The 22,116-nt window shown below is 38.1% G+C and overlaps 1 protein-coding gene across 1 annotated transcript; it reads left to right on the plus strand.

Moving 5' to 3' along the window:
• Positions 1-14,660: 14,660 nt before the first annotated feature.
• Positions 14,661-16,154, plus strand: LOC144712183 (sphinganine C4-monooxygenase 1-like). The gene is made up of 2 exons (XM_078586383.1): positions 14,661-14,928; positions 15,443-16,154. The coding sequence occupies exons 1-2, from the start codon at positions 14,722-14,724 to the stop codon at positions 15,974-15,976; spliced, it is 741 nt and encodes a 246-aa protein (XP_078442509.1). The 5' UTR covers positions 14,661-14,721; the 3' UTR covers positions 15,977-16,154.
• The last annotated feature ends 5,962 nt before the right edge of the window (positions 16,155-22,116 follow it).

Raw genomic sequence — 22,116 nt, forward strand, 5'->3', positions numbered from 1 at the left:
ATGACGCGCAAAATAAATAATTATTTTGTATATTAAATATGCCAAATATGATAGTTATGTAAATCAACCCAGACTAAACATATATTTCAACACCAAATTTATGATAGTCCCATGTTCTGTTTGTTCTTGGTAATATTTTTTCTGATTCATCTTGTTTAATGGTATCAGTTGAAAGATAAGAAGGTAATTTTTAATGAGTCGAATAATAGCAGGAAGCTTTATCGCAGACACAATTACCCAAAACCTCTATATATTTTAATGTTAACCAACTTTTACACTGCGCCTAGCCTATATACAAACAGTTGACAATCATTGGTTGGTTTCAAAATAAAGAAATGAGACTCATTCGAATTGTATGGTCAACTTATGCTTCTAGACAGTCCATTCATTAAGCAGTCAGTTGACTATTTCCAAAGATAAGGTGGACGATCATTTTGTCAATAATATATCATCATGAAAAGTTATCTAATTGATAAATTGTCAAAGTTTCAGAAACTACCTAAATAATGCAGATAGCAAGAACTTCCAGGACCATCTTACTGTTAGTGGATGGCTGTTGACTATATCTTACTCTGTCCACAAAAATACATAGGCTCTAGGAAGACAATGAGAGCACCAAAAGACCCAAAAAGGATGTAAGAAAATCAAAGAATATCTGAGAGAGGCTTAGGAAACCAATAGAGTACAAAATACCCAAAAGACCATATAACTCATGGAATCACAGGGTTGACCTCAAACTTTGACCATGGCTGTGGCTTGCCCGTGAACCTTAGTGATGCATTTCTTAGAATGCCTTAGCTCTAACCAAATGTTGACCACAAGTTTGAACGTGATAGAAGAGTGTTGTAGGTCAGCTGTTTTGCTGTGCTTTAGGACCTTGGTTTTGGCTGGGAGTTAACCAATATGGAGCATAGCTATATCCATGACATGGACTATAACATGGACTGCTAGATGAATCCAATTTGGCACATGCTATCATACACCTTTCAGGATTTTTTTGAATCATTATATCTGTATTAATATCATTTTAATGGGAAATTACAATTGATGGATTAATTGGTCCATTGGGTTAAATTAACAATTTTAGGATGAATTGAAATAAAAGAGAGTGAGAGAGATGGCAAAACGAAGGACTAGCACAACAACACTTAGGCCAACAACAGGGCATCTAGCGTTGGGGCACAAGTAGTCCCAATGCTAAGACACCAACACAATAGAACCCATCAATGGCCCCCTGTGTGCAGGAGATAAGGCTCAACAACCAACAATAGTGGACCTTACACACAAGCGATAGGGAATAGTGGCATTTTAATTCAATATGATGTTGCATTCAATCTTAATACAGAAATTTTGCCTTTTCATACGGGATTTAGCTTTTTCATGTTTTCATGTAATCTATGCCAATAAAGATACGAAGATTGGACCACAACCCAAAAATTTGGGACTTTTAAAAAAGACTGGACCAGAGCCCAAAATTTGTCACTTTCAAAAAAGATTGGACCACAGCCCAACAAAGGATGACTAGGTTTGAGTTAACTTTATAAGTAGCTTGCATTCTAATTGGCTGATTTAAATCGTGTGTTATGATCTCAACTGTTTGATATTTTGGAAGAACATTGGAGGACAATATCAAATACCCTTAATCCTCATTTTATTTTGTTTCTTTCTTTTCATATACTTTTTTAGGTATGAATTGGAAGCAGCTGTATGGTAATATCAATTTTAGGTTTTAACTCATCATCGTTAATTAGGATCATTCACTAAATATATACCAGAACTTAGGAATATTTAGTTATTGATGAGTACAGATTGTCTCCACAGGGAACAATGATTAAGGATTCAATTTTCTTACTATAATCATTATTTATATAAAAAGAGAAAGACGAAAAGATAATAGGCAAGATAGTGATATCGAGTCAAAGGTTGAAAATAGTAATTTAAACTTGAAATTAGCCAAGAAAAGAGGAAATGAAAGTAGAATGCCATTAAGCATGTCTGATACAATGATGATCGATTGCATGAACGGTATGACGATATATAGATGAGATTATGAGGGCATAAGGAGGTGGTGTGACAATGAAAAGATGATTGTAGGATCGAATTATGAAGTTGACAATGTTGGAAAAGAACAATGTAAGGCGCAGGCGCTTACCACAGATCCTTACGTTCTGCCTAGATCATAGTGATTTCCAAGTGGTGGAAATCTCCCCCTATTCTCTAATGCTTCTTCACACACACAACACCAAAAACACACTTGATCGATCTCAAAAACTCACTATATCTCAATCAACCCACATGAGTAGGAAACATGTTCAAGGATAAATTTCATAGTGATATAGGCCTATATTTATAGATCGGATGGTTTGGATGGAAAGAGGAGGGGGAGACATAGCAACCCTGAAAATTTCAGCTCAATCAAACCTATGGATCGTCAAATATCACATTCTGAATTTAGAGAAATCCTAGCCCTTGATTGTTTCTATCTCCTAGTCATCGGCGCTGATGCCTCATCTTTATTTGCTTCTATTGAAGTACCAAATGGGTGTGATTCCTTGTAGCATCATCTTCCACACTAGTGTGCTTCCATGCTACCACATGTAAATATAGGGGGAAAATACAAAAGTCACTTTTCATTTCTTAATTGATTCTTCCATGATGTGCCATTATGTTGTCCCACCACTTTATGGAAGGTTCCCTTTTTCTCATTTTAAGTGAATGAAGCACTAGCACGTGTCATTCACTTCAAAGAAAAAGGGGAGGATTCCCCATTATTCTCTAATGTGGCACGTGTTTCCGCATGCAACATCTGCATTTTTTGTCTTTTTCCTCTTTTTTAATGATTTTCAGTATTACGTGTGCACCACGTGGACAGCCACACTTTTGACTTTTTGTCATTTTCTTATATTTTGCTTTCATCAATTCTCGTTAGCATTTATTTCAAAAAATGGCTCCTTTTTTTCAATGGTCCATGTCGGCCCCTGCAAAAAAATGTCAGCATATCAATTGATGATTGGCGCATTATGGCATTGTGTTCCGCGCCTCTGTAATTGTGCCTTTTTTCAATGATTAACGCAGCTGAAAAATTGCATACGGGTCTCATTGGTCGTCGTTCGATGAATCGAGTGACAACACGTGGCTGTTGTATTTTAAACCCAAAAAAAAGTTTGATAATTTTTTTGAAATAAACTCTAAGTCAAAAAATATTATAAATAAATATACACACATATATTGACTTGGAAAACTCATATATCTTTGAATATATGTCCAAAAAAATTATAAAAAATACATTCTACATTCTCAAATTCTTCTTTGGGACTAATTTGTCAGACAATCTTTAAAAAATTCATCTAAATCTGCAAAGGTCAGGATAGCAATCTGAAATTAAATTTAAATCCCTTAAGCTTGATGTCAAGTATTTAATTATTTTGATGCATAAAAACATTTAAATGCCAGAGAATTACACTCGTAATTTGTGTATTATCACTGTACTGATGAGGACAACGTGGCCCATCAAACGGAAAGCACTTATTGGATGAGAAATACACACATGGAATTGACGAAGAAAGAGTACACTAGAAGCTAAAAATTGACAGGTGCGATTTTAATGACATCCATTGCTCCCTTCATGAGAGGGATTGGATGGTCGGGTGTAGTGTTATTGTTCTCTACCCATGGCCATCACTTCCATTACCAGGAAGTGGATTTCACTTGATCCTTCAATGCTTTAAAAGGCTTCTTCTCATCCCTTTAAAGGCTCCATAACCAAGATTTTACCTTGTAAAATATCTTGATATTGATGAATTTTCGACCAAGGGATTACTCTACATCGATCATGAATTTTGTGTGAGTCTAATCATGATAGAGATGATGCCGAGGGCATAGGTCAGAGGCCTAAGAGACTTGGGAAATTTTGAAGACCTAGGAGACTCCTCCAAGCCTAGAGATGTTTGTAAGAATGGAAGTGTGCTAGAACTAAAATATTTTTGAGATACCTGGATCAGATAGGATCAAGAGACTTGCAAGGAAATCTGGGTAACCCATGATAAAACCAAAGTGGGTATAACAACATATGAGGGATGAAAGGTGAACCAGAAGGGGATCTATAAATGAACAAGGTGATTGGTGGGAACCATTAATGCATCGATAAAACCAGAAATACTGAGCAGATAGTGGGATAACAAGATAATCAAAACAACTAGGACATAGGATCACTAGAGATTTATTGACAAGAGGTTTTAATTGGTTAGACCATGGATTTGACCATGACTTAAAGCATGGTGGACCTTGGCATCCGCAAAAAGTACACCACTAGAGGAGACCAAAGAATAAGAATGTCATTGACTATGGTTGGACCATGTGAGGAAAGCTTGGCATTGACTTTGAGTTGACCGCAATGTCGAATTTGGGGAAGATTCGTGGGTTGATTGTAGCTTTGATGGCAGAAAGGACTATATTATTGATTGCAGATACGACCTTGGAACATTGGCCATGAGTTTGATTAAGCAAACACTGATGTAATGACTTCAGATATGACCTAGGAGGGAGCACCATCTGACTCCAAATTGGAGCCAAAGGATCTCTAAATGTGCTGGAAATTCAATGCAAATAGCAAGGCTAATGTCATCTCCCTACTATCTCAAACTTCCCAACTGAAAGAGACATCTTAGTTGAGATGCCACTTCCATTGATGATGGGCCACATCATCAAGAATGGCTTTAGCAGAGAATATAATTCAAAATATAGTCACGTGAATCTGTCACGTGGGACAAATCTAGATGAAGTGGGATGACCAGGTCCACTATCACATCAGCAAGTTATACCATGCCATCGAAGATGCCGCTTAATGATATTATCTTTAGTAATAATTTATTTATTTATTATTATTTTTAAAATTTAAATGAACATGCATGCATGTTATTAATAAATAAATGATTTATTGCACTTTTCGAATGAATTGCCATTTTAAATGGAAATTTCCATTTTGAATGAATTTCCATTTAAAATGGAAATTTATTTTAAAAGTGCAAAAAATTTAGAATGATAATGTCAGTTTTATGGATTTTCTAATATTTTTCAGGAAATTTTTGATGTTAAATACATAAGGAAAATAAAATTTTCTTACAATGCTGAAAATCTACTACACAAATCAGAGGAGAGAGATAATCAGATGGCTTAGATTTCTCCAAATTAAAAAAATAATATCTAATGATCCACACTGAATTTGAGAACAAAATGTTGGCAATAATTCTATTTCTCCCTCCTATATCCATTCACCTTTTTGGATTATAAAAAATTTAACTACATCTTTATATAAAAGCTACCCTTGAATTTTTTCATATTTATGATAAGCATAGTGCTTTTCCCGTTCAAAATCTCTTTTGGGTCTCTTCTTTGATTATAAGCGTGAAGGACTGAAGGAGTGGTGTTCAAATCAAGACTCATGAAGAAAATCACCACTCAGCCCATTCAAAATCTGATGACAAGATTAGTGTAATATTTCTCCTTTTGTGATTCATGTCTTCATGCTTTTTCTTAGGTTATCATCAATGATAGCCTAGGTTTCCACCACAACACAAGTCACTTCGAACTCTGCTGCTCGTCAATGCTTATCTGCCTCCATTCCCATCCCACAAATGATGGTAAAATATCATCCCTCGCCCCCCCTTCGCTGCTCATGTAAATCACAATCAGCAGATATGCCTCTTTCATTCACTCCACTCGCATATATCAGCATCCTACGTTACCCAATGTTGCCAAAGTGCTGAAAAAGGTATTTATTAAGAATTAATGAGTTTTTTCCACCGATTAAATTATATTTGAAATTAATAATTATTTAATAAGTTATAATTAGGAAAATTATTTTATAATCATTTTAAATTTATTTTGAATTAATTTCAAATTTTTGATTTTTTTTAATTTAGGTTAAATTACTAAAATAAATATTTAAAAATAAAATTTAAAGCTAAAGTTGACTTATTCAATACTTTTTCTCTATGTATTCAGCCCTTATTCATCCAATGCTCTAAAAGAAACTTATAAATGTTGTTGCTTAGGCCAGAAGCCTTAAACACCATTTTTAGCCTTAACTTTTCGTTCTTCACCACTTAATCAACATATCGATATCCGACTTTCTCTCAACCTTCAAGTTGGGAGTTGACTATATCATTGCCAACTTTCTCTCAATCGAATATACCTTTGAGGTGTGACAGACTCAAAAAAGCCACCACTGGAGGACATCACAGATATGACACACTAGCAAATATAATGATGCATTAGCATGGCTGCATAAGGCCTCATGTCATGTATGTCATCCAAAACATTTATTCATAGAGTACATACAACCAACAAATCGGTTTCTCTTGAGACTGGACTTCAAGTCCATTTGCATAAATACAACTTAAATGTATGTTTCAATTGATGGGAAATATTTTGAATTCTCTTATCTTTATCTCTTAAGTTTGATCTTTCTTCTATGTTCCATCATCTTGACTCTCTCTCTCTCTCTCTCTCTCTCTCTCTCTCTCTCTCTCTCTCTCTCTCTCTCTCTCTCTCTCTCTCTCTCTCTCTCTCTCTCTCTCTCTCCCTATCTCTCTCTCTCTCTCTCCCTATCTCTCTCTCTCCTTATCTCTCTCTCTCTCTCTCTCCCTATCTCTCTCTCCTTATCTCTCTATCTCTCTCTATATATATACTTACATATCCCTATCAAATCCTCAAGAGGACTAAAGATATGTCGAAGCCATTGTACGATGACCACACAAGCAAAGATATATGTATTTTTGTAGTACCCTATCACCCAAGAACTCCCACGGATTGAAGCACAAAAAGTTAAGTCATCCCTTATGGCATCATCAAATCCAGGTGCAGGGAAACGACAAGCATCTCAATCATGAGCGACTTCCAGTAACACCTATGTTCTCATATTCAAAAAAACCATGATGGAATAGGAAAATGTTTATCATGGCCACCATTTTGCCATCAATGACTGACAAAGTTCTACCCACCATTATCTTGTGGGATATTGCTGATGCAATATGGGTCACATTTAATCAAGAAATCTCTTACAGCTTGAAGTCAAGATAATGGAGCTAACAAATGCGCTCTCCCCAGTTGGAGCTAACAAATATGATCCCTAATTATGTGCAAGTACAGGAAAAAATTATGACTTTGGTCAAGAATTTCATATTATTCTATGGGTCTAGATGTTTTTGGGTGCTCAGTAAATGAATGCACATTGAATTGTGTTCTTCTTCCAAAACTCAGACAAAAATATCAAGTATTTTAGACAAGTTTAATAATAACACAATGATGATACCATTTGACATAATTTTTGTGATGTTTTGTATTCAAGAGACCAAACTGATTTTCAGAGTGGATGAAAGTGTTGAGCCAGTCCCACTAGAAAATCAAACACAACTTGAACTGGTTCAAAGACTCAACCGTCAAAAGGAAGACAAATCTAGAGAAAGAGAGAGACATGGAGCCACAAATCCTAGCACTCCATAGCAAGGATTCGTAGTGTCAAATATGTCCTAAAGTTGGTCATAAAGCAGTTGGATGCTATGATTGCATGGACAATCACAAGAATTAATAGTTCCTCCCATATCTCTACCAACCCTTGACTTCATTACACATCTAAAGCATGCTCAAGTTTATGTCTCCACCCAAGTTTCACCTTCAAGTACTAACTCAATCCTATCTCCCAATCCTATCCCCACATTGTATCCTAGTGGTATTATAAACAAACCATGCTTTATTAGATGCTAAACTCCATGTCAAGGATCTGAACAACAATTTAATTGTGATGGAAGAAATTGATGTTTCTCCTCTACTTGCATTACTTCTTCACCCACCTCTGTTCAACATCTTACTCTTAGTAGTGTCATTTATATTCTCAAAATCATAATCCCTTATGTATATGTCAATTACTCTTAGGAATGATATTTGTTTTCTCAAAATCATAATCTCTTATCTTTATTTCAACTTACACTTGATAATAATACCTCTATTGAATTTCATCCTCCCACATGTAGTATCAAGGATAAGGACCGATGATATATTACTCAAGGTTGACACTCTTACAGACTCGATCACCTTCCTCCTCCATGTGCTCACCTCAGAACTTGAGTGTCACAAACATCATGGCATCACAGACTTGGTGATGTAACACGACGTGACAAGATCGAGCAGCTCGTGTCACACCACAAGGGGCGGATGAGAGCGGGAGATCCACAATAGCAAATGATGTGTACGATTGAAAATCAATGAGAAGTATGTCGGAATGTGGTTGATTTGAGGCATAAGTCAAAGGATGACACGAGGCATCAGGGCAAGGACAAGCTTCCAATGACTCGTACGTTCAACTCAAGGGCTAACGGAGTGAAGGACGATCATCGTCTATGAGCGCCCCGACCGTCACCGAGAGTGTGCAGTTCTGACACCAAGAAAGAAATTTCTAACTCGATATGATGGCTAATCCTATAATATTCATAAAATCTTTCGTGGGAGCAGAACATAAGAGGACGACACTGGAAAACATAATAATAGTTCAAAATAATTGGGAAAATGAACGTGACCTGCGGAAGAGACCTGGGGTTGCAAGCAATTCATGATCACCGTGGAAGATTGGGAAGTTTGGGCAGTAATCAATGGGGTCGAGCGGAGAATGGGTGTGTCACTAGTGGCTTAGGACGTTGCCGAGACAGTACGGAGGGCAGAAATGATGGAGGGGAGGTCGTAATTGGTCGATGTACACTGACAAGAGAGATGAGCGTGTGTCGGGTGATGCAATGTGGGGTTCGATGACGAGACGGTGATGGCGGTAGAAGGAGCGGAGGACAACCTCACGCCAGACCAGCGCGTACTAGCCCACAAGAAGGCCCAACACCTCGATGTCAAGTAGAGCATACCAGTCGTTCGAGTCAGACGGCGCGGTCGGGCCGTGTGTGGCAGGATGGCAGTCGAAGGATCCCAACAAAGCTCACTGCAGGGTGTAACACCGAGGAACTGGAGGACCTCATCGGGGACGGAGAGGGGGTCACCGTCTGGTGCAATTGTCCACCGAAGCCCGATGAAACGAACATGGAGTAGTAGTTCAGGAAGCCCGGTGGGGCAGTAGTTTGGGGTTGCACCGGGCGCAGCCAACGTGCACCATGTCGTACGGTTCAGATCAGGTTTGTCTTAAGACAGGCTGGTGCAAGTTGTCGAGGAAGGAGGGGAGGTGATCTCTATGAATAACTGAGAAACCTTTCCGAGTTGGTGAGGCCTCAGTCAACGCAATGCTGACGTCGAGAACACCGTTAGGGTACCGTCGTCCCTTGGCAGAGGGATGAAGAATACGTGGGGCTTCACAAGGATGGGTTGCCTCTCAATGTAATCAAGCTAGAGAGTGTCTCCTCAGTCTTCCCGAACTATGAACCTCCTTCTTCCTTTCCACTAGGGCAGCGTGGTTGGAAATCCATGGAATAATATAACAATTTTTCTTCTTCCTTTTTTTTCAACAAATACCTCCAACCGTCATGGCCCTCCCCTCTCCTATTATAGTAAAAACAAAGGGGGGCACTTATGGGTGCACTAATGGGCCCCTTTAGGGTCCTTTAGGGGGATAAGCCAAGCTAGGCTTCCCCTCTTAAGGGTGTGAATCAAAACATGTAAAGAGACAAAAGCGCGCATGGGGGGAAGCCCCTACACACGCACGAGGGGGCCTCCCTACAACCAAAGGAGATGATGAGATAAGACCAAAACGACGCTCCATGGGGCCTGTACACAGGAAGGGCCTCCATAACACCAAAGGAAACACAAAAACAAAATAGAACGATGTGAATGCAGTTTCTTAAACCTGGTAGTAAAAACTCGGGTTCTTCATGCCGACTCAGGCTCCAAGATGTGGCAGATGATGAGTCTAGACGTGCTCGACTGGATTGTCCTCCAACACTTGGACAACCACGCATTCATATTTTAAATACAGATGCCTTGGCAGCGTCTATGTGACTCATCTTTGACTTTTTTTCATTTTTTGCTTTTGTGTCTTAGGGCTGAACAGTTGCCTTTTGGGTTCCACTCAAAAATTTTCAAAACCGCTTGTTCATTCTGAGCTAAGTGATCTAGGCTCTTATTCTCTCATACTTGCAGTTCTTGTATTATGAATTGTTCATTGATGTTGATAGCAGGTGTACCTAGAGGCACCTGTTGAAGGAAAAGGGGCCTTCCCTCACCACATCCATTAAATTTAAACAATATTTTGAGTGTCATTTAAATCATAAAATTCAAACCATTAAGTACGACAAGGGATTGGAATATCAGCCACTCAATTGCCGCCTTTGTGCCCAAGGCATCCAACATCAAATCATTTTTCTGCATACTCCTTAGAAAAATGGCACTACTAAATAGGAAACATAACAACATCATCAAGAATGTACTATCCATGATGTGCCACCAATCAATGCATCAAAGGTTTTGGAATGAAGCAACTGTCACAACAGTGTATCTCATCAACCAAAAGCATGCCTCCCACTCTCCATAGGAAATCTCCATATGAGGTACTCTAGTCCTGATCCCCTTATCATAATATTTTCAAAAAAATTGGGTTCCTTTGCTTCCCAAATCTCAGGGGGTAGGCTGCTTTGAAACTCACTCAACACTCTAAACAATGTATCGTGATGGGTTCTAGCATGCATCATAAGATGTACCGGTGTTACTCCCTAGCTTCTAAACATATATTTATTTCTTCTCATTTATTATTTTTTGAAGCAATTTTTTCCTTTTCTACCTCTCAATTTTTACTTTCACACCCACTAACTACATCTGCTTTAAGCATTTTAGGTGCACCTCCAATCATTAACTATCAAGGACCTCTTCCTTCTTATGTCACCCAACACATGTAGTCCAGCTCAATCCCCATCAGAACCAATGATGCCCTCCCCACCTTTGGCTTACCCAATCCCTCAAATCCCATATGTCAATTCCACTCTACCAAAACACTTTTGTACCATTTCAGATTTATATGCTACTTCCAGCACCCACATAACCACAAAATTCTCCACAATTGTTTCTTACTTCCTCTCTCATTCCCTCGAGACTTCTATCCATGTCTAAAGTGCTTGCAACCCACTCTGGTGTCATGATATCCTACTCAAATGTAATTACCCTTTTCAAAATCATACATGTGATCTTTTTCATGTCTAATAATGGAAACAAATTTATTGGATTTAAAGGGTTTTTCACACCAAACTTTCAAATGACGGTACAATTTGATCATTCTAAAGCCCGCCTCATTCCCCAAGGTTTCATTCAAACACCTGGGGTTGACTGCTTTGACACATTTACTCCAGTTCTCAAATCGAATACCCTTCACATTCTCTTGATTTGGATGCCACTCACATAAGGATATCTAACAATTAGATGTCTCAAAGGTCTTTTCTACATGAAAACCATTTAAATTCAGCAACCAGATGGTTTTTCATCCTCAACTCATCATTCACATGTGTCTTGCCTGAAGAGAACAATAAAGGGGCATAATATATGAATAGATCAAGGAGGGTTTGTAACTCACACCCTCAACAATAACACAATGGCCATATAGATGCCAAGATGAGCAAGGCTGCTCAAATTCCAGTCAAAAATCAACCAGAGATTCAAAGAAGTCCACTGAGATGATACAAGGTCCAAGAATTTGATAAACAAGTCCAAGAGGACAAGAGAAAGAACACGGAATCCTAATATCACTTGTAAAGCATCTCCAATAGATTCAAGCACAAAAGCAATGCTATTCTAGATGTAATGGAGAGCACAAGAACTAGGATAAACCTTTTGCTGTCCCCTCTCTATGTCCTGTACTTGAGAAAAACCTTGCTTACTCCAGTGTGCCCCTTCAGAAACACAAGCTTGCTTCCTCCACAAGCTTCCCCTACTCCATAAGCAATAGGATGAGATCTTCAGCCCTCTAGATCTTCACTGGAGCTGCTGGCACCTTCCACCACCTGGTGGTGAGCTTCAGCCCTTTTCTCTCACAGAAGCAACCAGCTGGACTATCAAAGTCACACTAAAAGAGGGTTAAAATGCCATAATGACCTTAAGTTTGGCTGATAATGGGCCACATTTGAAAACATGCCTTTTAAGTGGCCACATGACTAGCATTGCCTTCGTAAGTCCCTCTATGGCCTCAAACAAGATCCCTACAATTGGTTTCACAAACTCGGCTCATTCCAATTTTCTATTGGTTTTCAATGTGCCCGAACTAACTCAACCTTATTCTTCGTGGTATTCATTCCAGGCCCTATCTATCTTCTAGTTTTTGTTAATAATATTCTTGTCCTCAGCTTGGATCCTCAGAGCATACAACTGGTCATTATTTCCCTTGGCATTGCTTTCGCCATTTTAAATTTGGCCCCCACAATTTTTTGGGTATTCAACTACATTGTTGACCTTTAGGTATTCATCAATATCAAGTTCAATATGTCAAGGAAATGTTATGAATAGCCATGAAGTATACCTGGAAGCACTCCATGTCATGCTATACAACCATTAATGGAAATAAAGTTGTCAAACATGTGTATCATGCAATTCACTATCATACAATCATAAAAAATTTACAATATCTAGCATTCAGACCTACTCCTATACTATGGGGTGATATCTTATGGGACATCTATCTCACCAAAAACCATTTATTTTACGTATGCACAAAAGCATATAGAATGTGTAGTTCAATGAAACATCCAGGTCGCATTTATTGCAAGTCATGACCAAATTATAGATGCGATCACCAAATCACTAGTAAAAGCTATTTTTAGGTGCAATATTCTCTTTGTTTCTTGAATGCAATCTTTCACCATTTCTCAGTCTCTATTCTCACTCACTTCTCTTCACTTTCATATCCATCATCGCGATTATACTTCACGGTTCAAATGGCATTCCGTTATTTATGAGGTGGTTTCATATAAAAACATAGAACACCGAGCTTCCTGCCTGATTTTCTGATTTTATTTCCCTACTCCCAAGTAGAGTTCGCCATTTGGGACCAACAGTCTGCCATTCCTAGGTGGAACGATCAGTCAGCCTAAATCTGGTTTGAAGGCCAAACCAGGCTTTCTGATTATTAATTAATATATAGTAAAATCAGTTTTCTGGTCAACCTCCACTACCCATTCCTCCATTGTCAACGGCTTCCCGCCCTACGGATGCATAGTTGCTTGCACCTCTCTTCTCTCTCTCTCCCCCCCCCCCCGCACACACTCACGCGCCTCTACATTCAATCACTGCACTCGTCTGCCTTCTCCCCTCTCACGGTTGCCACCATCTCCCACACCCTCCCCTTCCCACACAGTCATGGCCGCCCACATACCACCGTCAAACTGAAGCAAGCTAGGAAGCAACATCTAAAAGGAGTTTATTTTCTAAAATGGGCATTATAAATTACCTCTTAATGCATTTTTCCTTTAATGAAGCATTCTTGCCAAATTTTCATCTTTGACTAGCCAACGTGACTGGGCCGAGACCAGACCAGTACCAGACAAGACCAGACCAGAACCATACTGAACTTTAGATAAGGTTTAAGCTCATGCTAAAAACTGGGACTGGACGGGGACCATCAAACCCTACTCCTAGGGATGCGAGCTCCTCCCATTTTCTTGCCCTCTATCTCTCCCCTGTTGTCAACCAAAAGCGGACACCTTTGTTGAGTACTTTTTGAACTCCTCTCAAAGAAACAAATGCACCACACCAATAGCAGAAATGTGGTCATGACTTTGATACATTACCTCAGTCAATTTGAAAGTAAAAATACTATTGTCTGCAATATATGTCGAACTCTCTGCGTCTCTCCTGAATGAGACCATATCTGATTTATTTAGTCCTCATTTGAATTAGCACGTTCTCAATGATCGCCGTAATGTTGATTTCTCAAAGAATTTCAGAATAGTTTCGCAACTTATTGTTGATTTAAAACGATAATGATAAGTCAACGCCAATGGCACGTAGTCATGAAACACGGACATCCGTTCAAAATCCAATGGGTTTTGTTTAATGCCCGTCTCATCCGTCCAAGTTGCAGCACTGAGAATAATTGGCGAGTAACCCAAGTCAATTTGATCGTAAAAACAGTAAGCTATCTAGGATATGATCATTTCTACTGAATAAGAGCAAATATGATTCATTGAATCCTCATTAAAATTAGTACGTTCTCGATGATTGCCATAATATTAATTTCTTTGGAATTTCCGAATGTTTCTCACTTCGCATTTGTTCAAATGACGGTGAAATTGGTTTCTCTTCTCATTGGGTAGGAAAACAATAAATGCCTACGATAATGACATTGTTCATCTAAAACATTTTTAAAAAGTATGATTTGTCAACGCCAAAGGCAAGTTTTCCTCAAACACGGACGTCCATTCAAAATACATTATTTTTGTTTCATGCCCCTCTCATCTTTCAAGGTGGTAGGACTGTCAGATTTTTTTGGGTAATGCCGACGGATCAACATTTATTCTGGCCATCATCCACATTTTTCTAAGGTTTATTGGTTCTTTATTAGTATACTGTGCTTAAGAACAGCGTTAATTAAATGGGTTCTCTCTTATTCAATGACAGTAGGCACCCACTCTCTTGACCTGATAAATCGCTTCATTAAAGACAACCCCGCGTCTCTTTGATGAAATATAAGGATATGCCTGCATTCAGTTGGGGCTCAAGTATTCCAGGAGAAGGCTTCATCGAGAACCGGTAACAATGGAGGAATTGCTGCCGACGTTCTTGCCTGTTCTCGTCTACTGGATCACCTCTGGAATTTACCACATAATGGTGGACTCGAAGGAGTACAGGTTGTTCACTGAAGAGGAGGAAGAGGAACAGAACATCGTTCCTCCCAAAGAAGTCTTGCGTGGGGTATTGGCTAACCAGGCTATGCAGATGGTCCTCGCAATCTTCTACTTCTCGGTATTTCCCTTTTGTGAAGTTTGTTCATTTCTCGCCATCTTCTACTTCTCTGTATTTTTCTTTGTGAATTTTGTTCATTTCTCGTCATCTTCTACTTCTCTGTATTTTTCTTTGTGAATTTTGTTCATTTCTCGCCATCTTCTACTTCTCTGTATTTTACTTTGTGAATTTTATTCATTTCTCTCAATCTTCTACGTCTCGGTAATTCACTTTGTGAATTTTGTTCATTTCTCGCCATCTTCTACTTCTCTGTATTTCACTTTGCGAAGTTTGTTCATTTCTCGCCATCTTCTACGTCTCGGTATTTCCCTATGTGAATTTTGTTCAATTCTCGCGATCTTCTACTTCTCGGTATTTCACTTCGTAAATTATATTCATTTTCTCAATCTTCTACGTCTTGGTCTTTCCCTTCGTGAAGTTTGTTCATTTCTCGCCATCTTCTACTTCTCGGTTTACTTAGATGGATGACCTGCTGGAAACCTTAACAGAGTTTCGTTCGTTACTCCAATCCCAGATCCTCAGGGGAGAAAGAAAAACAAGAGGCGGTTTCGTGCAAATCACAGGGCAGATAGCGATAGCTCTGCTTGTTATCGACGCTTGGGAATACTTCTGGCACAGGCTGACACACGAGAACCACTTCCTCTTCAAACACGTCCACGCCATGCACCATTATCAGTTAGTGCCTTACGCCTACGGCGCGCAATATCTCAACCTCGTCGACGCCTTCATGGGGCAGCTCCTCGGCAGCGTTGTAAGCGTAGAGCTCTCTGGCATGTCGAAGACGACTTCAGCTGTTTTCTTCTGCGTGCTGGCTGTGAAAGTTGTGGATGATCACTGCTCAAGATGGTTCCCCGGCGTCAATCCTTTTCACCGGTACTTTCTCAACAACGTCGCCTTCCACGGCCTTCATCACCAGCTTCATGGCCTCAAGTTCAACTATTCTATCCACTTCCTTGCCACTTGGGACGTGCTTCTTGGAACTTACCTGCCTTTCACCGTGGAGAAGAAGAAGGAAGGAGGATACCGTATCCATGCTTTGAATGATTGAAGAGGGATGATTGTTTTGGCTCAAGCCCAAGTAAAAGTATCTTGACCGGTGTCTGTAAAGTGGTTAATATTAATAAGACGTGAAGGCTTCCGATATGAATTTGACGACAGATCCAAGGAAATGTAACCTTTGAAGCGGAAAAAGATATGAGATTATGGAGGCTGGCGTTGAAAGGATTCATGGAGAATTCAAGAAGAAAAATAAGGGAGAATAGGAGAAAAGAGGAGGGCGAGAGAGATCTTTGTATTCAACATATCAAACGATTACACATGGGTCGGTATTTTTAGTAATGAGTCGTCTCTAAAAGGAATGATAAGTAAGGATTTATTTCTATTTAAAGAGTGATGAACGGCATCAGAGGTAGTCCATATAAAGTAAAGGATAGCGAGATGAGGGAAACGACAAGGTAAGAAGGTAATAATCAATATTTAATGAGAGCAAGACAACTCATATGAATAATATTATATTAGAGGTTGTGATTAGAGTGAACCCAACCTCTAATAAATAAAAGAATGAGACGGATGAAGATGTGAATAGAGGGTGATAGAATGAGATGGTGGGGAAAGACATAGAACTGTAGGGATCGCCAAACGTCATCCGTCACGTAACGCGTCACCGTGACGGACTTGTGACGGATGACGTGACGGTGACGGTGACGAACCAGATGAGCTGTGACGGTGACGGTGACGGTGACGTGACGGTGACGGGTAGTCCAGACGCGTGACGTGATGAAAAGTCCGTCACGGATAACGTCCGTGACGGAATTTTAATACAACTTAGTAGACCTTACTCAGAACTCCTTCTGACTTAATAGTCAGAAGGGGTTGTATGCAAAGCAGCTCCTGGATTTTTCATCGAACAGATTCGAGGCGATGTGGTCCTTGAACTTCTTCTTGAAGGAGACAGCGCGTGGCGTGGGTATGTGACGATCGATCGCGAAGATCGATCTCCGACCATCATCTGATCCTTCTTGAACTCCTTACACAATATCCGATCGCGAAGATCAATCTCCGACCACTCCTCTGCAGTCTGATCACGCGGGCGGACGATCATGTCCCTACAATCGACTTCCGCGCCCTGCGCGGTGAGTCTCCGGAGCAGCAGCTGCTTCGTGGCATGGTACTCGTTGGCGGAGATACAGTCGGCGTAGAGAAGCTCCTGAGAAGAACACGGAAGATCGTTGGCGATGGCGATCGATCAGATCGAAGAGAAGAGGAAGAGAAGACGGACCTGGAGGAAGAGAAGCTTGTCTCTGTAGTAATTTCCATCACCAGTGACGGTGACGCCGTCACCGTGACGGTGGCGTGACGGAATGAGGATGCATGGACGTGTGATGGGTATGTGATGGTTTTTTCAAAATCCTCGGATGCGTGACGTGACGGTGATGTGACGAACATTTCGTCACGTCACCGTTCGTCACGGATCGTCATCCATCCCGTCACGTCCGGGGCGTCACGTCCCGTCACGTCCGGGGCGTCACGTCCCGGACGTGTCATTCCCTACATAGAAGTGAGAATGCTTAGGTGAATCATGATGAGATCATAGTACATCGCTCACCAGTTTCTAAATATCCGATGGATACTCAATAAGGACATCAAACTATCTAAAGAAAATCATTATCGAATCCAACATATCTGATCCTATGGCCCTTTTGTAGAGATACAAAGACAGAAGGTAAATGTTTTTTAGTGATATATTCACTGAATTTATCCAAATGGATTCCTGAATGTTGGTATACCTAAACCTTAATTAGGTAGATTCATGTCATAGTCATATAATTGGTACTATGACCTAAGACACCAAAGACATATTGTGGATGGACATATATGTTGACTAGGACTTATGAGTCCCTAATCACTTATTCAACTTAAGTATTAGCTTGGACATAGCAAGAAGTACACAAAGGTGATTGAGTGGTCAAGATGGGATGGTCCACCCTCGGTATGAGATGAGATTTGCTCAAGAAGAAAGATGTGTTGAATCCCTGGCCAGAGTAGTAAAGGTACTAAAAGTGGTCTCCAATATTTGATGATGATAAAGGTTCCATAGAGATTTCAATCACAACTCGGTATCTTTTAGACGAGGTGTAGCCTAGCACCACATGGGCCAAAAAATAAACCTATGGATTAAGTTAAACTGATTATGCATTAATTAAATAACTTATATTTCAATATAATTAATTAATCAGGCAGCCAAATAAATGTTATCGGACCATTAAAATTATGAAGTAAACTGGTAAATGGGCCTCGAGGATCACGTGCAAAGTATCTATACATATTTATGGATATGCCTGAATTATTATGACTTCTATTAAAAATTCCTTACATGAGTATAAAAAAGGGGCACCCATTTTAGGTTCCTATGCAAAATAAACCTGGTGGCCCCTTTCTTCTCATCTTCTCAAAACACTCTATATATTGTGTAAAAATTAATGGTGATAAGTTCCACTAGATCTTCTATAAGATTTCAAGAAGTTCAAGATGAGATAATGCATCACATCAACCTCGTGGATACATCTATAGGCTGGACAGATGAACAGATAGAAGAGAGTCTTCTTACTTGCAAGTCAAGAGTGGAAAGAAATTCACAAAAGAGGATAATATCATCCTTTACTTTTTATTTCAATTGTATTTGTTTTAAAGTGTTTCTGATGCATCTGTCAGTTTGAATAATCAATCATCCCCACGAAACACCCGACAGATTCCAAAAAATTCATGATAGACCTAAAATTTTATATCAAATGCATCAAATAATGTTATTTAACATCCTTCGCAGTGATATCTTTGTCATAAATGAAATCAAATCAACTTGGTTGTCACAATTGTGTATGAAGAATAAGTATGATCTTGGTTATTTTTTTCATAATCAAAGTGCCACATCACTTTTGAGAATTTTCAAACCAGGACCTATGGTATTTTTTAATCAATGAATTGTATTCATAATTTTAAAGATGTTAGAAAATGACAAATCTTGATATCCTCTAGGTAGGTCCATATATTAAAAAATCAGACAAATTATTATTGCAATAATCTTTCATACCATTGGTTCTAAAACTTGGATTATAATATAAAACTGTTAAAAAATAATATATAAAAACATGGAATAATGATGGAATATTCAAATTATTAAGCATTAAAAAAATCATCCAAATTGAGAGCAATGATCAACCAATACTATGTATCAGTTGTGTTTATCAAACAAATACTTGGGTAGGCCGTAGGCATTCAATCATAACATGCAAATTATCACAGTGATTGAATTGATTGTCCATACAGGCTATCATAGTTTAAATGTTTAATTGTATTCCTTCAAATGGTGCTATCATTTTTATGCATTCATGGTGTTTTAAAATATTCGTATGTATTAAAGTTATCAATTAATGTATGTATATATCAGAATATATGTTATTTATTTATTGAAAATGTGTCATTATGGCATCACGGTTTGCAAATACATAATGGCCAACCATATAGGCAATAGGAAGAAAATTCTCTATAAAAAAACAGAATCAATGCAATAGAACATGGAAGACACATGGTGAAACAAACATTTCATGATATTTAAATCATAATATATAGGACTGAAGTGTGGCAACCACGTGGGCATATGTCATTTACCCACAGGATTAAAAGCAGATCACGTGACGCATAGTCACTCACATCACGACATACATGGTTTAATAGTACTTTATTTATTTTAGATAAATTTTTTTGGATAACGAATAAGGAGAACATGCACAAAAATCCACGCCCAATCACAACATGGCATTCAGATCATCAAACATGAAAATCTGGAAACATGAGATGATTTGTCTATCTAATCAAAGAATAAGGTGAGAGAAGGAGGTGATGCCCTCAGATTAAGCTAATTTTGGATCACAATATAAGAAATTCAGACGTGCATTTATTAAGTGAATAAAAAACTCAATTGCTTCATTCTTTTGATATTGGGCTCGACATTGGTGGGTAGCAGGAAACGGGCATCTATACATTATTATCTATTTCGCCAACTTCAAATTTAGTGAGTTTCTTCATTTTTAATTTCATTCCATTTTTCTTATGAAAAAACACAAAGCTTAGATTAAATAAATAAGATTTAAATTTTAGTGGAGGATCACTCAATTAATCATCAATTTCATAATTTATACCCAAACATATGTTGGTGGTGTAAAACCGCAAGAACAATGCCTTCTCAATGATTTTTAAAATTTATCAAATAATGGCAAATGAAAAATTATGGACAAAGATTTTACTTTCTAAAATGGTCTCAAATAGATTAGTCTACATTATAAATACTAGAACCATTATATGTAGAATTTCAGATATCTGGGGTGTATTAAGTATTCACAAAATGAATTCTACTGTCATATAGAGGAATTTATACCGACAATATTTTTTCTGTTCAAAATGTTTAACCATTCTGAATATTTAGTTTTATCCGATAATTAAATAATCATAGCTGATGAATTGTTTATCTAATTTTGTGAAAACTTAATTTACTCCAGAACGGAAAAAAGGTTGCACCTGAAAGCTAGTACTCGTGAATTTATTTGTACAGCGTGAATAATGATACAAAGGTTACATTACAGAGTTATTACATAGAGATCAAATCCTTTGTATCTTAACGATAATGAGGTGTATCATGGAACCCCATAGAGATAAACTCAACCTAATGAACAGGTTCAATAATTCATTGATCAATTATTCTATATTTTCATATAATAATTTATTGGTTTGGCTAGTAAATCCCAAGTCATCATAGTTAATGATACAATAATTAACTACACTGATGCATGAGCCTTGAGGCTCACACAAATTGTATTTTGGACATCCGAGGATGTACTTAAAGTAAAGAGATTTTATTAAAAAACTTGTTAATTATAAATAGGTTAGGTTCTTAAAAGAAATTCACAAGGGGTAGAATCCTTCAAGTGTCTATCTTTCTTCTCCCTTTGGCCCCCCTCCGCTCTTGATGCATAGGGATCAGCGTAACAATGAGGATAGATTGACAACATGGATCATCAATATGGAGGAGGATATTCGACATAATGGGGATTTCATGAATATGTCTAGTAGCTGCGCATTTGACCAACTCAACATGTCTCACTCAAGAAACTCAGAAATTGAAGATCCTACGCATGCACAAGTGATTTGATCATCAGATTTATGTGACATTATTATTGTATTTTACGTCTTTATTGTGAGAACTGTTTAATTTTGCCTCAATAAGGGCCATAAAACCCAATCCTTAGTTAAACCATTATATATAGCATACAAATTATCTGGAATATGAAGTGTTTACTAGATAAATTCATTGAGTAAGTAGTTCAAAATTTATACCCAAAAGTTTATGATGATTCTACCAAAAGAAAAATATTGTATTCTATGTGATTCTTAAATTTATCCAATAATGCCAAACGGTATTTTCAAAAATTGGATCAAATAGATTATTTTCTATAACATAATCACTTCGACCAGTATAATAAGAATTTTGATTAACTGGAATATATTCTTGAATTGTTCTTCTCATATTCCACTTTATTAGCATGATCAGAATTGTCATATTTGATCAGAATTTGTTGTAGACGAGTCCAGCATCAAGGTTACTTTGATGTGCCTAAGGATTTTCGTGACTTCAGAGATGTATCCAGGAATGGCTTTCTTCATATACCTGCTGAAAATTCTCGCAAAACATGTTGACTATAGTCATTTTATTTCTCCTCCAATGCCCTATAAATACTCCATTTTTGCAATGGATTATTTGGTTTTTTCCATAATTGAGTTTTTTTCTCAAAAGTTTCCCTACAGTTTCCTCTCGACTTCCATTCCCATCATTTTTCCTTGATGTTACCCCCACCAAAGGAAGGGACATTCCTTGTCTGTGTGTTTGCCAATCACAGACACCCCACATATGTCCACCTCACATTTGATAAACCAGTGTTCAGGTTAAATATGTTATTTTAAAGTGCAATAATACTTATAAATTTTCCTTAGTTATTACAATGCAAGAATCAAATCTTGATGGAGTAGGTAATGAGATACAACTTTCAATTATATGTATTTCAGGAGTTGTTTCATTGTTTTTGGGATATTTAAAATCTTCTAAGAATTAGATTCATTTAATAAAAATGGAACTAATTA

This window comes from Wolffia australiana, chromosome 14, assembly GCF_029677425.1.
Source record: "Wolffia australiana isolate 7733 chromosome 14, ASM2967742v1".
In the NCBI taxonomy this organism is placed as follows: domain Eukaryota; kingdom Viridiplantae; phylum Streptophyta; class Magnoliopsida; order Alismatales; family Araceae; genus Wolffia; species Wolffia australiana.